This window comes from Rhagoletis zephyria, unplaced genomic scaffold, assembly GCF_001687245.7.
Source record: "Rhagoletis zephyria isolate East Lansing unplaced genomic scaffold, Rhagoletis_zephyria_1.1 Rzeph_scaffold_01194, whole genome shotgun sequence".
Lineage (NCBI taxonomy): Eukaryota > Metazoa > Arthropoda > Insecta > Diptera > Tephritidae > Rhagoletis > Rhagoletis zephyria.
In genome coordinates, this window is record NW_016158278.1 from 121,727 (window position 1) to 137,443 (window position 15,717).

At 37.6% G+C, this 15,717-nt stretch overlaps 1 protein-coding gene across 1 annotated transcript in view; it reads right to left on the reverse strand.

Moving 5' to 3' along the window:
* Positions 1-10,938, reverse strand: part of LOC108363116 (uncharacterized) — a 64,046-nt gene extending 53,108 nt beyond the window's left edge. The window contains exons 1-2 of the mRNA XM_017616387.1: positions 9,487-10,938; positions 2,618-3,491 (exon numbers count right to left, since the gene is read on the reverse strand). Of these exons, the coding sequence (XP_017471876.1) occupies positions 2,618-3,491; positions 9,487-10,342 (1,730 nt within the window). The 5' untranslated portion in view covers positions 10,343-10,938. The remainder of the gene's footprint in view (positions 1-2,617; positions 3,492-9,486) is intronic.
* Positions 10,939-15,717: the final 4,779 nt, after the last annotated feature.

Here is a 15,717-nt window from a genome sequence, read left to right on the forward strand (position 1 = left end):
GGAAAAGGCAAACAATTAGCAGACATGCTAGCACAATAATTGTGTCTGAATAACCAAAGGTATAGTTGTGCTATAATGCAAACGAGGCTCGGCTGCTATCACTGAGGGCAGAAATAAAACGCACTCTAGCCTAATATTAAAACGCATATTAGGAGGTCAAAAGGTTTGGGGATAAGTTAACTAATATGTCCTCCAAATTTTTAGCTACTTGTAAATCCTCTTTCTGCTTTAATCAAAACGAAGATTATTCTGAGTGCTCAGAAAATCAATCTAGATTTCCAATCCAGTGCTATAAGCCAACTGAAAGAACCTTGTTAGTATGGCCTTAGAACTAAGAAATCTGCTATTGACTGGATTTTCACAGTGCTTCAAATCCCGGTTAAAACTTTTGGCAAGAAAAACAATGTATCTACACAACTTTTTCGTCGGAGTTAGAGCTATGAAGAGAAGCAACCTCTACAAGGCCGTGTCTAGTTTTGGAATCCATGGTACGGCAATGTAGAGTGGCGTTGAGCACAGCCTTTAGCTTCATCTAAACTTTTGTGGTACCACTTCAAGTTGTTAGAGAAAAAATCAGGTTTTAAACAAGACGACTCGGTGCGCAATCATCGGGGACCTTGGCAGCTGACACCATCTATCATATGGGATTTAAATCAACAGCAAATTTGATATGTTCCTACACATTTCTAGGGCACGTTGCGTGCCCGCTGTAGATAACCGCCCTCTTACCTCAATCTGATGTTGACTAGCGTTATTCAAGGTGACGCAAATCACAGAATTTTGTTTGTGATTAATTTGTTTACTAAATCACAAAAATGATTTTGAGTGATGGAAATCTTTATTTGGACTTTTCCAATTTTTTCTGTTAAGTGGAAAAGATGATATCCGTTCGCTTTCCTATCGAATATTCTACTTAAAGGCTGCGATTGTCTGAGGCTTGTTGGCATAAACCTGCGACTTCAAGTAGCCCCAAAGAAAAAAGTGCGGGATAGTTAAATCGGTCGACTTTGCTGGCCATGCCAAACCACCGAAACGGGAGATTACACGACCAAGAAATGTTTCCTTCACAATATTCATTGAGGCCCGTGCTGTGTGTCGTTTGCACCGTCTTGTGGAAACCACATGTTCACCAGGCCCCACTCATTCAATTTCGGCAGTACGAAGTCGTTTGTCATAGCTCTGTAGTGTAGTGTTTCAGGTGACTATATGTGTATCTTGCCTTATAAGTTCACGCGAAGCAGCGATATTTTCTGGCACACTAGCTGATTTTGGACGACGTTCGCGAGGTTCGTCGGCGGGCAAACTAAAACCCCGATTGAACTCGATAACCCAGCTTCAAACAGTGGACTTTAATTTTTTCAATGAGACGTAATCTTCATGTACCTGCACTGTAAACAATGCAAGTAGCATCCGAACGACAACACGTATCAGTAAAATAATCTGCTAGACTGTCAAACTCTTTGATGGAACAGCCTTCATACATACATATATGGTCCTATTTGCGTGCAAGAATTTTGAATGAGAATATGTTCGAATTTTTTAAAGTCAAAGATATAGCCAAAAGTATAAATATACAAAAACTGTGGTGGCTTAGACATTTCGTACGTATAGATGATGTGGACAACGAAAGCAAGGTCGCCCAAGGTAAGCCCCGGTACGAAAAATAATTGGTAAATGCTTAATTTGTTCGGAAATTAGCGACAAGAAAGATAATGAGAAGAAAAAAAGAACCACAAAAAGTAAGGAATTGGAATTAGTGTGCCCTTGAAAACCATATTGAGTTTATTATACTATTCAAGTGTGCGGGGCGTGCATTTTCAAGATTCCGCAAGGAATCGCGAAATAAGTCTTTCCCTTATTCCCCAGCTTTGTTAAGTCTGCGAAACTACTAGCCCCGTTCACTGTCATCTTATGCGACAGGTAATAAGCATTGATTTCTCTACTGTCATTTTACAGCGAATCCCTGCTTTTGAGACTATGGAACGACAAAGATCTGGTGTTATATAAGATCCCAATACGCACTTTGCACGGTTTGCTGGTTGTAGTTATCTAAAAAAAAAAAAATACTCCCTATCAAACTAAAAATCTGCAAGGAGTTAAATTTTTGGTTAGTGGATTACTTTAGCCCCTGTTTTTTCTGACTGAGTTGTAATCTTGAGAAGAACAGGAAAAAGCCACAACTTATTGTTGTTCAAATGTTATTTTGGTTTTCAAAGAGTTTAGCTGCAAGAGTAAGTACAACACAAGAGAAGTAGGATATTGTTTCAAAATTCTTGTAAATAATACATATCTATCTAATACTACCGATTTTCAAATTCCATCACGGCAAAGTGGATGCAACGAAATGCTTGATGTTGAAGGATGGTCCAAATCGAGGAAAAGGAAACGGGTAATCAACCTATCTAGTGTAGTAAAGTTTTCATTGGTCTAAGCTGGTGTGTGCCTTACAGTCTAATGGATTGACTTTAAAATGTAATCATGACCACCGTCAGCTTTTCCCTAAAAAGGTGGATATTGCGCTGTGTATCGCATACTGTGCTCTATAATAATTACACACCCTCACAGCTAAATACATATTTACTCATTTGAAATTTAAAAGACAATTTTGTTTTCTCACCTGAATTCGATTGTATCATCCTGCTCGCATAACTCATTTAACATCCAAAAGCCTAAGGACTCTGTGTGCACTTCGTTCGCCATTTTATTGCGACTATCCCTGGCGTGTCCGCTCCCGACACCAGCACCGCTACCTCCACGGCTCTCATTGCTATTCCCACTACTCGTTGTTTCCTGCTGCTCATTTTGTTGTTCGCTATTAGCACTGCCGTGCCATTTATTCTCTGGACACATTTTTCTAGCATTTCGACTACTATTATTTTGCGACCGTCGATGGTTAGCTTTATCCCAGCTCTGTTGCAACCATTTGGTAGCAAAAACTTGCTGCTGCTGCTGTTGAAAGTGGCCATGGCCGCTGCCTATGGCTTCGTAATCATGGCCGAAAGCGAAATTATCCTCATCCGATGCTGATGTAGCCGAATCGAAATCGTTTTTTTCCGCTTCGGATTCACGGCTGCCATCATCATCATCAACGCCATCACGGCGGCTGCCGTCATTGCGCTGAAGTGAACTGAACCATGAAATTGGCAACTTGTTGCTCGCTGAATGGTGATCAACAAAACTGCCACGTTCGCGGCCGCTTAATGTCGATAGTGTTTCTACAAAAAATTCCCCCGTGTAATGTAACTTGTTACCGTTGCTGCTGCTTCTGTTGCTGCCATTGCCACTGCCGCTCCTATTGTCATACCCTTCGCCGGCTGTGTTGTCCCTGACGTCTTCCTGGCTATTCACTTTCGCTTTTGTACTCGCATCCTCTGTAGTGACTTCTGCGTACGAATAGTCGTCTAATGGCTGCGTTAGTGTCGCATCAGCTCTTGTCAACCGACTAGCAGCCTTGGGCGTTGATGGCTTGGTGGCGTATGTCATCAGCCGCACTAAAACGAAGAGAAAACACATTTTTGTATTTGCTATTATGTTTAATTAGCATTAAAAAATTATGTTAAAGCTATGACGCTAGTTAAAGATAACGCTTTGAAACATGGAAAATTATGACTACCGTAAAATATGGTAAATAAGAACATTTTAGATTTCCTTAAATGAAATAAACAAACGTACTGATGTAGTAAGGAAAAGCTATGGAATTAATCCAGTAGCGAAAATGGTCACCGGTGACATCGTCACTAATGAAGATTTAGTGACATCGTCGCACTTGCTATGAATCCTAAACGACATATAGCTGACAATGACACTGGTGACAATGTCATGCAGCTGTACTCCTATCAAAGACTTATAACAGACACTGTCTTGCAACGGTCACTTATGGAAAGTCTATTGCAGGACATTGTCGTTTGAATGTCATTAATGATCACTGCATGACCAAGTCATGCAGATGACATAAACGACGAAATTACCATTTATATGAAAAAGTCATGAACGACTTCTATACAAACGGAGCCGAAAGTCATTTAAGACGTAACTTTTTTGTACAAGACTCTTAAGTGACTAATGCATGACATTCGCTACGGGGAAGTATCTAGCCTTACAAACAGGTTCACATAAAAAGTTGTATGTAACGGTCATTGGCCAGGCGAAAAATTTGCTGGTTCGGGGTCCCGTTTCGGTTTAAGGGTTCGGAAAAAAAAAATAACGCGCAAGTTTAAGTGTGAAGGCTCTGTCAAATGAGATGGGTAGCCTTTACATTTGATATTGCCACATGGTAAACAAACATGGTATGTATTAACATATTTAGCAAAAAGAAAAAATCAGGTAAATTTATCTATTGAAAATCGGTTGAACGAAAACCCAACGACTTTGCAAAAAGGTTTAAAGGTTCGTTTAAAGCTTTATGCAAAGTGGTTGGGTTTTCGTTTCGGTTATTGGTTCAGTTAATAAATAGAAAAAAGCTGGTTTCCGGTTCAAAACCGGTTCACGACCCTGGTTAAACTTATCTTATTCTATCGGAAACTCCAACCACATTTCAAACCCACTACAATCCGCTTTCGAAGAAGTAGTCAGTCTTCAGCGAGCCCTTAAAAATAATTGGTCCAAGATCGACCACTGCGCCAACAATATGGGATCTATGTAAGAGGCGAAAGACTGAAATATGTATTCGAGTAAGATAGGAAAGTTGGAAAGCTGGCCGACAGGGCAAATGCACAGAAAGTTGCACGAATTACCGAAGGTTTCAATGCCAGTTCGAACTCATGTAAGAACGACCATGGGGACCTAGTGACCGGCCTACGGAAAATGCTTAAATTATGCAAGGAACGAAAAACTTTCCACCCCGTTGAATGGTAACAGAACTGAAACCACTGCAGTCTCCAGTCGGTGATGCGGAATAGTACGAATAGTAATTTTGTGGATGAGAAACAACAAAGCTGCTGGCGCTGATAGCCTGCCAGCTGAACTGTTCAAGCATGGTGACGGGAAGTTGATAAGGTGCATGCATCAACGCTTTTGCAGAATATGGTCGGATGAATGCATGCCCGATGATTGGAAATTAAGTATGTTCTTCCCAATCCACTAGAAAGCATCGGCTATAAGGCCTTATGGAGCATATTTTGTAAAGCCGCAAGGCCTTTGCCAACGAAGTAATTGGACCTTATCACTAGGTATTCATCATACGCCAAATCTTGGAAAAGGCCCGTGAGAATATCTCCGTCTATTGTCATTTCAAAGCTGCATTCAGCAGCACGAAAAGAAGTTGTCTCTATGCCGCGGTGCCTGAATTTGTTACTCGCGAAACTAATACGGTTGTGAAAATGACGTTGAGAATAGGGAAGCACCTCTCCATGCCGTTTGATAACATATGAGTTTTCAGGCGGCCCGAATCTCATTCGTGCGATTTCTTTAATATGATGTTGGATAAGATAATAAGAGCCGCATAACTGACCCGCTCAGGCACAGTACTTAATAGGAGCATACAATTGCTGGCGTATGCCTATAACATCGACATTACCGGTAGAAACAAGGGCTACGTCTGTTCTGACTTCTCGGGATTAGATATAGAAGTAAAGCGAATGGATCTGGAGGTGAACGAGGAGAATCGTCGTGGCGGCAAGTGCTACTTTTGACAAAGTGAGCAAATTTTCATTAAAGTCCTCCCTCGTCGTACAAAAACTACACTCTGTAAGTCACTCACCATACCCGTGCTGGTATATGCGTACGTAAACAAACAGAGCGTAGAATGCATACACATACGATCTTTCCGCGTTTTTTTTCCTACTTTAAACTTGGTTAAACGCGTGCGAATTTCGCGTCCGTTACCTGGGATTTGCCCCATATGTAGATAAGTATGTATGCCTTTAATATTGACGTATGTAGTTTAGCAACAGTAGCAGCATATTGAATAATAAATTAAGAATAAAGTACCTCTACGTACATACAAATGCAAGGAATGTACATACATACATATGCACGTATGCACCTGAAATTCACAAACACCATAAGTGCATAACTGTGTAATTGCATTGTGGAAATGAGTGAACTGCTGCCAACTTGGCTGTCATCTTGAAAATATCAAATCCCAATTCACTATGCCCATTCAAGTTGGTAGATAGTGACTGCTTGTTGCATTTGCCAAAGAGAGATGGGCACATACATACATAAATATGTACATCAGGGTGGTCCTTAAAAAATCAACATCTACAGGGTGGCAAGGAATAACTGTTACCCAGGTGTTTTTTAAAAATAAAAGGGTTCTTTAAAAGGATTAAAATTTTAACACTAGTTAATAAAACTAAAGCAAAGTCTGTGGAAAATTATTAATAAAATACTTTCTTCGAAAAATCTATAAAGGACCCTTCTACTAAAAAAAAACTGTGTAACAGCTATTTGTTGGCACGATAAAAAGTTTGTATATGTACTTTGTTCTACTCGCAAATTTAAGTCATCGATGAAAATTTCAAGATTTTAAAGTAATTTTTAGGGGTCGCTACCAGGGTTTGAAAAAAATGATAACTTGTCATATTATTGAAAACTGTGTTCAGATAAATTCATAGACATCGCCAAATTGATTCAGCATGCAATATTAAACTCCAAAGGCTGTCACTTGTTAAAGTTTTTTTGGAAAAGTGCAGCATTTTTTTAATTTTTTCTAAGTTCTATAACATTGGTTTACAAATAATTGTCTTAAAAACTCAATAAACTCATTCATAGGGGAGAGTTACTATTCAATTCTTGAGCTCAAACGCATTTTTTACATGTTTTCTTTGCCTAAACAGACAAGTCAACAATTACCACTCAAACGACATACCAATGATTTTTTATCGTAAACTCGCTGAGTTATAGCTAAAGTATATACATAAATTTTTATGGACGTCTTTAGTTTGTTCGTAGAACAAAGAATAATAAGTTTTTATGTTTATATTTTAAACACCACCCTAATGCACACACATTTGTACATTTATACCTAAATATTGGAAAATTTGTAATGGAAATGAGTTTATATTAGGCCAAAATTTTTTAGTTTATTACAGCATTAACTATAGAGAAAGGTCTTTAAAAATTAACTTTTACTTGCAGTTTCCTTTTTTATATTTTACCAGGTTCCCCTTATTTCCTTTCGTTTTTTCTTTCTTTTAATATATTTTATTTCATTTCATTTCATTTCATTTCATTTCATTTTATTTTATTTTATATTATTTTATTTTATTTTATATTATTTTATTTTATTTTATATTATTTTATTTTATTTTATTTTATTTTATTTTATTTTATTTTATTTTCCTTTCTTATCTTGTCAGTTTTATGGAACACCCTAATGTAAATAATGTATGTAAATACATGGCAAGTAGTGAGGAAAACACAAAATGAAAACGAAAATGTCACATTGAGTTCGACATCGATTACATTGATGACAACAAGTGGCAGTAATATTTTGGTATGTATACATGGTATGTATGCCCTTTTATAGCGAATAGGGGGACCATCAATGCGTTTGTGTGTGTGTGTGTGTTGCCTATACCACCAGCTGGTTTGTGTCAATGTGCTGCTTTAGACAATTGTGTTCAACAAATCAGTTATTGCCACAGGCGAATTCACAACACTTGATATGAATGTGAACAACTTTAATGAGCTGCTACTCAACTATTTTCGAGCAGATTTAGGCTGATGACTGCCATTTTTCCTTAAACGAGGATATGCATATCAAGTATCTTAAGTGGTCCCGAAATTTAAGGGTTAAGGGTTACTACGCATTCCGACTATCTTTGAAGCTGAGTATATGTTGTGTGTGTCCGGCTATATATAGCGACTGGCTATTCGGTTATTTATCATTCAGTCGCTGGAGAGAAGGATTGTGCAGCTGGTGATCTGCAGCTAGGTGGATACACTGTTGCACATTAGAATTGCTGAAACCGATGACGTAGGGGACAACGTGGTACACCTCCACTTCTGTGGAGCCTAGTTATGGATGAACTTCTTCAGCTTCTGTCTGACAATGTTATGCTAGGCTATTCCGACGACATAGTCATAATTGCCGGAGAGAAGATTGAGAGCACCCTCCGTGGAATTATTCAAAGAGGCTTAAGATTAACAATTGAATGGTGTACCAATTTAGGGCTAGCATTAATTGAGCGCCTCTGTATAACCATAGGCAGGAAGCCAAAAGAATTTTGCTTAGTTTTGGTAAAGAGCGATTTGAAAGAGGTATGGTCATATCCACTAGGAACATGGCAACGCAGGGTCCCGAACTGGTACAAAGACATCTCGAAAGGCCTAGATGTAATAGGTGCTGGAATCTTTCGACCCACGACTAGGAGACTTATAATTCTTATCTTATGAAATCAAAGCGTCTTTGGTCCTTAGTAGGCACAATAATATCCGATTAGCTGGGGTACCTGGCCATCACTCCAGCGGGACCCGAGGCTTCTTGGGAGTGGGTTCCAATACTATAAAGGAGGAGTTTAGGAGGGAGAGAAACACTTTGGGGGATTTAACGTGGCGTAGTTCGGTATGCGTAAGGCAAGAGTTCTACTGGGAGCATTGCAAAGATTAATTAACCTCCCAAAGAAGAAGCTGACAATACTAACAGGTTTTCCAACAATGTGCTGCAGACAACGAAGACATCTGTATAAGCTGGGGATTGACCTTTGCCTGTTCTGCGACTCTACTTGCGAAACACCACACCATATACTCATCAAGTGTCATGCAGTCTGCAGAAGAAGTGTGTGAGGTGTAGGCACATTCAGTCCCAATCCTCGAAAGCGCTCTTGAACTTTCTGGGGGATCTAAGTTTAGAGGAGGTACTGCGAAGTGAAGAAAGCACAATAGATCACTTTTACTTAATATTCGGAAATCAGTGGCAATGGGAACAAGTGAGTTTCTTGTGCTGATTAATTATTATTTTGTGCATAAACAACTTTAACCGAAACCGAAGATTAAAAAGTACTTTACTGAACGTTCAGTAACTCAAAAGAGCTCGTCGTGCCAAGTGTGTGGGTGGCTGAGGCTGTAGGCATCTTAATTAATCGGTTACATCACATTTTGCATGATTATTTGGATATGAGAAAGATTTCCGCGCGATGGGTTCCGCGATTGCTTACACTCGACCATCACCCAACCGTGCGACCACTTCAAAGGAGTGTTTGCGCAGTTTCGTTACCGTTGATGGAACATGGATGCATCACACCACACTAAAGGCTAAGGAACAATCAAAAAAGCAGCACGGTCATGACCACAGTTATTTCGGAAAACGATCACCGTGCCAGTAATATTTCCACTCACAGCTTTTGTACAAATTCGACATTGATTTAAAGCAGAAACGACCGCTCTTGGCGAAGAAAAAATTATTGTCTTATTAAGACAATGCACAGGTACAAACATGTGTAGTCAGTCAGTCACCTTGGCAAAAATCCATAAATTCGGCTACGAAATGTTACTCCATCCAAAAATTATTCTCATTGTCCTCGTATTTTGAGATGTACTTACCCTGATACATCAAACCACAATTGATGCCCGCCGCAGACGTTTCGAAGACATTATGCTCCAGCTGCAAATCTATAAACAAATGATGTCCCATCTGTCCGCCGTTTCGCGTGCGCGCATCGAAAACGTTCTCACCATTCGCCGCCGTTTGCTCTTCTTCATCAACGTCTACTACATCGTTGAGGAAATCACTAAAACCATCGTGACAGGATCTCGCATTACTAATAGTGTTCGTTTTCGCCTCCTGCACAATTAACGCTGCCGCAGCTGCTGTGCCTGTAACAGATTTTTTTATGATTTCACTCGCTGGTTCCGGCAACTTCTGTACCAGCCGCGCTTCTGCCATCACGTGTGCCACATTATCGTATGTGTAATCATTGGCGACGACGTGGTCAGCTGCTGTTGTCGTGTCGGCTAATTTGTTTAATTTGATGTTAATCTCATTGGTGTTGGTTAACTCTGGTATACCGGAAACTAATTGTTGTTCGTTGTTGTTGTTGCTGTTTTTACCCACCCCAACATCTTTATTATTATTGTTACTGTTATTACCGTAATTGCGGCCTGTCGTTTGTGCCAGCGTGCGCTCGCCATTTTTGTCTTGTCTGTGATGCTGGCTTTGCGCCGCCGTTGTTGTAGTCCCAGTGCCGAGGGCGGTCGCTGTGTCGATGGTTACGGGAGCAGTAGTGGCAGCATATTTTGCGGTGCGTTCGTTTAGCGCCACGGGCGGCCCTGCAGCGAGACTTAGTTGAGCGGGAGGCGGTCCTGGTGAACGGCCTGGCGCTGGGTCACTGTTCATGTGGCCGACCGTCTGGATGGTGAATAGTCCGAAAAATAAGAGGCATATAACTAATTTCGTCATTATAACTACTACAGCTACAGCGTATTGCTCTCCTCTGTGGTTGCTCTGGCTCTGACTGTGGTTGTGGCTGAGACGGTCGTTGTCGTCGCTGTTTGTGTTTCTTTTGTTTTTGCTGCTGAGGTTGCTTTTGGTGCAGTTGGTTGTGGTAGTATTGTGATTGCGTTTGTAGCAGTCGGTATGGTTGTTGTTGTTCTTCCTGCTGTGGTGGTCGACGTCTCTTCAATTGGATTTCCATAGACGTTGGTTGCGCTTTTGCGGTTTCCAAAGGAAGTTGTTGCTATTTAGCTCGTTGTTGTTGTTGCTGTTGTTTGCAGGTAACGGCAATTAGTAAATTTGGAGCTAATTACCTCTGCTCTTCTGTTTCCTATCCGCTCTTTATTAAATTACACCTTCTCCTAATTATTGTAAGGCTTCGCTTGCAATGGTTTTTTAGATTTTTATGGTTGCCTTACCATTATCATCACTTTAAACGCGTTCGATGCTTTTGCCGGCAAACAGTTATTTTGTTGTTACTTTCGCCGATTCTGAACCCCATTTGAAGGCATCATATTTTTGGAAGTACTTATTGGTTTTAAGTGATAGTCATCAGTAATATCTGTAATGAAAAAAATTAAAAGTAAGTAAATGAGCTTTACGAAAATACAAAGAAATATTTTTACTATCGATAACAAGGTGTAATTTTTGTGGTTTTTTCAAAATTGTATTTTATATTCAAAACTAGGCTCATTTGAAAGCAGAACCTTCTGCTAGTATTCTGGGCGTTTTTACTTATTTTGTATAACTTTCTGTTACGAGATACAAGGATTTATATGGAATGACCTCGAGAAAATTTCTCAAAATCAGATATATTTTGAAAATAGAGAATCACGACTCCCTTTTAGATATACACATATATATATATATATATATACATACATATATATATGCAACAGGGTGATCCCAAAATACAAAGCGCTCAAAGTTTTTAATTTTTTATGGGGAAAAAGCACTTTTGGTTGAAAATCAATATTTTTTGATCTGAAAACTCTGTTTCTCTTCAAGAGACTTCCAATAATTACATATACCCAATTAATTATTTAACCATTGTTTCATAGTAAATATATTTTATAGGTCCGCCAAAACCCCCAGAAAAACAATGTTTTCCGATCGAAAAATATTGATTTTAAAGAATTCTATACCATTTCCACGAAAAGTTGTTTTTTCCCATGTAAAATACATGGAAATCTTTGAGCGCTTTGAGTGACCTATAAAATTTTTTTTTAATTCAAAATAAAAAAATGGGGGTATTTTTTCGATATAACTAGAACAATCCGAGGGGGTGAGAGCATTACAATTTCGACTTTACTTATTTTGGACCACCCTAATAAGTAGGTCGATTTAGGATTAGGTGTTCGTTTCATAAACATATTAAAAGCAAATTGTAAATCCGCATGGGCCAAGAAAATGTAACAAACACTGTGGGTAATATCGAGCAAAATAAAAAAAGTCCATTTTAAACAAATTGAGTTTTAGGGCACTTCCAGAGCACCATGCCGACCAATAAAAATGCTTTTATTATAAAATGCTTTATACATCAAGACAGGGTATGAACTTTAAAAACCCCCATGGCCCAGAAATCTTACTAAGGATTACTTCCGGCACTGCTTAAAAATGTGTAAACCAAATTTTCGAACATAGCCTTTTTCTGTTAGGTTTACGTTCTGTCAAGTAATGTTGAAAACAATTTTATTGATGTTTTTGACCATTCAATAAAATGCGAATGTGCAGCGAAATGCAAAATCTACCATATGAAGTGCATGGTTGGGTTGCCCCCTTCTTTAAATACTGTACTTAATAAAAAAAAAATTGTTTGAATACGCAATTACAATAACTTCAACGTAAGACGTTTTTCTGTTCCAAAAAAAAAAATTTCGGAGCAAAAGTTGTTAGTGAATAGATAGTATTTTGCCGAAATCTTTAATAAAATAAATTTTTTTCTAACTTTGTTCTGGAAGATTTTTCGATTCAAAAACGGCGCCGAACAAATGTTGTTAGGGAAAATTCTTGATTTTGTTAACTTTGGTCCTAAACGGCCACGTCCATTCCTATGGGTTTGGCGCCTTAGTTCCCTAACAAACTAAACGGGATGGGTATTCCACCAGAATCCGCAATATTCCTTTTCGATAGGCCTGATAGTTTCTGAGAAATTAACTAATCATCCCAGTTTTTTGTTTGATGAAAAAATTAAAAAAAATCAAACTTCAACAGAATGGGAATCTCATAACAATTCTGTAGAGGAATTTGATAGTGGTATCCATCAATCAAGTGATTTGTTTTAAATAAAAAAAAACAATTGCATATTCTCTTTGATATACATTTAAACAACATTTTATTGCAGCATTTTGTTCAAACTCCACCACGTTCTTGCTATGGTTACTGGTAACCAATGTGTAAAAGCATTTCAACCCTTTTTCTAGAGTCACAAGTTTTTTTAAAATTCTTAAAGTATTTTTACGTATAAATATAATCTCCTTCAAAGCTCGTTTTTTAATCACACCGTTTACACAGGCATATCTTAGATTATTAGCTGTCAAATTTGCTGCGCTTGTTATTCTCACATCTCCAGAAAAATTAAGTTCCTTCTATGTGCCGCCGTGACCACTTTTTTCTGCTATATTAAGCAATTTAAATCTTTTTTTTTCTATTTTTNCCGCCGTGACCACTTTTTTCTGCTATATTAAGCAATTTAAATCTTTTTTTCTATTTTGTTTTTACTTTTTCATTTGGCATTTCTCCTCTTCTTCGCAAAAATAATCGATAAATCTAGGTGGGACACTGAAAAGTTATCGGTTTAATCTGAGATTTTTTACAATTACGAATTTTGTATGACTTACCTCTTGTTCTAATTACAGGTTAGGGAGTTAAGCTCGAAAATCAGGATAATCTATTTATATGTGAACCTAGCATTATCTCATGCCACGCGTATGATAGAGAATCAAAAATTGTTGACCTATTAGAATTTTTTTTGTTCTTTTTGGTGGAAATTATAATTTTTTGCTAAAACGATTTCTTTGCAAGAAAATAAAATTTTATTGCATTTTTAAAACAATGGTTTATTTCGATAGGTCATTTTCTAAGCTTTCCAATGATATATAATTTGTATGGGCGTGGCAAATGGACTACAAATTTTTCATCATAGAACGTACTCAGGTCCACCTTGCATTTATGTCGGCAATAACACAAGTTTACAGTTTTTAAGATATAGCCGAATTTCGGGTTTTTAAGATCCGAAAAATATGCACTTACTTAGTTTTTTTAGATATACATAGTTAGCCTTTGCTTCACATTTCGTGGATTAACATATAGGCTTATGCTTTTGACATCGACATCATCTGTCTCAACAAACGCTACATTGGTCGGCCTTTTTCAAGTTGGATATGCAACAAGCTGGCCAACAAGTGCTACCTGACTGAGTTGACTATTGAGAAGTAAATTACCAGAAGTGTTAACGAAGACAGCATCTAATCAGGCGGCCTTTGGAGTGTTCGAGAGAAAAATTCTGTGGAAAATGTATGACCTTTTCGCACTGTGTACCGCAGACGACGTAGAATTAAATTGCAGCGGCTCCGCTGGCTGGCCCATATCGCAAGAATACTTGATTGCTATTTAGAACTCTGCCAAAATGGTTATAACGACTATCAATCGAATAAACCAAGTACTATGGAATTAAATCTGTTGCCCAATTCGAATGCAATGGTTATGAACATCTCGTTAATTTTAGTGAACAAAAAAGTTGCTGGTTGCCTGTGATCTTAATGGAATAAAACCTACTTAACTAATTAATGGTAATTGAAATGTAGTTTCTCTTGGGATTGAATTTAATTAGTAGGCAGATAAGCATACTTGTACATACGCAAATATGTGTACATATGTATGTATATGACAAATATATGTGGGGGATATGTTGTGTGCATTATCAATCAAACTCCACCAAAAAATGTAAACAACACGCCGATATGTAACAAACTGTGTACAGATGGATATCTACGAAAGTTACTACATACAGTGCACAACTAAATTGATCAGTTAAACTAATAACTTTATAACTTAAAGATTTACATAGCTAGGTATTTATTAGACAACGATTTTATTAACCCAAAAAATAAATAGGTACATACGTAAATGCTTTAACGTGTGAGGCCGATACCTTTGATTGGAATACCTCTTAGTTTTTCCTGATAAAAATCAAAAACTGAACTGGTTTTCTATCCTGGTAAATTGAAAAGTGGATTTAAAACTTTTTTTTTTAACAAAATGTACCTACAATAAATATTTTGTATATTTTTTTACAATTTCACTTCCCTTAATTCGTAAGTCTTAAACGAAGATTTTAAATTAATGCTTTGCTAAATAAATCAATACTATTAAGTAATGTGAATTATTTATTAAAACCTTATCAAATGGTTAAGATACGAATTTTAGTAGATATATTTTATGAAAACTATTGTTATTCACTGTATAGATATAAACATATTTACCGCATGTTACCCTACAGAAAATCAACCTGGTTCAGAACTCCCGCCAAACTAGTTTGAAAAGAGAAAAGGGGAAAAATTGTTTTTAATTCGTTTTTGTTTTGTAACAGTTATTAACTGAAACAGGAGAATCCATTTTCTTCAAAATGGCTCCTTTTTATGCAATTCGCACTAAAAAATTTAATACAAACAAACAAAAATTCTAAAATCGGGCTTAACTGGTGTCTTGTAAATTGTATTAGCTTTCATAAAAGAGAAAGTGAATAATAAATTCCAGTCTTAAACAACTGTGTACTGCGATTTGAAGTCGCGACCAACGATGTTAGAGTCGGAGGTCTTTTCGTCGAGCCACTTTCGTCTTGTCCGCAGTGCACGGACTTTACCAATTTTTTAGCTGTATTTTATTTTCTACCATTTTTACGAACAAAGGCTAAAAATTTACCAAGATTCTACGTAAAGAAAGCAAAGAGATTTAAATGAGCGCAGTGTATATTTATATATTTAATCATAGAACATACCTAAAATAAAAATGAAAAGTTAACTCTGACCATGGGGAATTCAAAAGTGAAATGGCATCTCTATTAGGCTTGAATCGCAGGATCCGTGATCAAATCAAATTCGAATCGAAATTTCTTTTTGGGATTAAGTCATTTAGCAGCGAGTTCGCCCTTTTAATTTGAAATGTATTTGAAAAAAAAAACAGCTGGAATGCTATTTCATTTGGTTCGAATCGTGCCGTGATTCGGGCCCGGTTTAATGTATTCGTTTTTTGTTAAATGTGTTATTATTGAGACGTATTTGCCGCAACAAGAAGAGAGAGGCCGAAATACGTGATTGTGAAGAGCTTGAAATGCTGGCCGA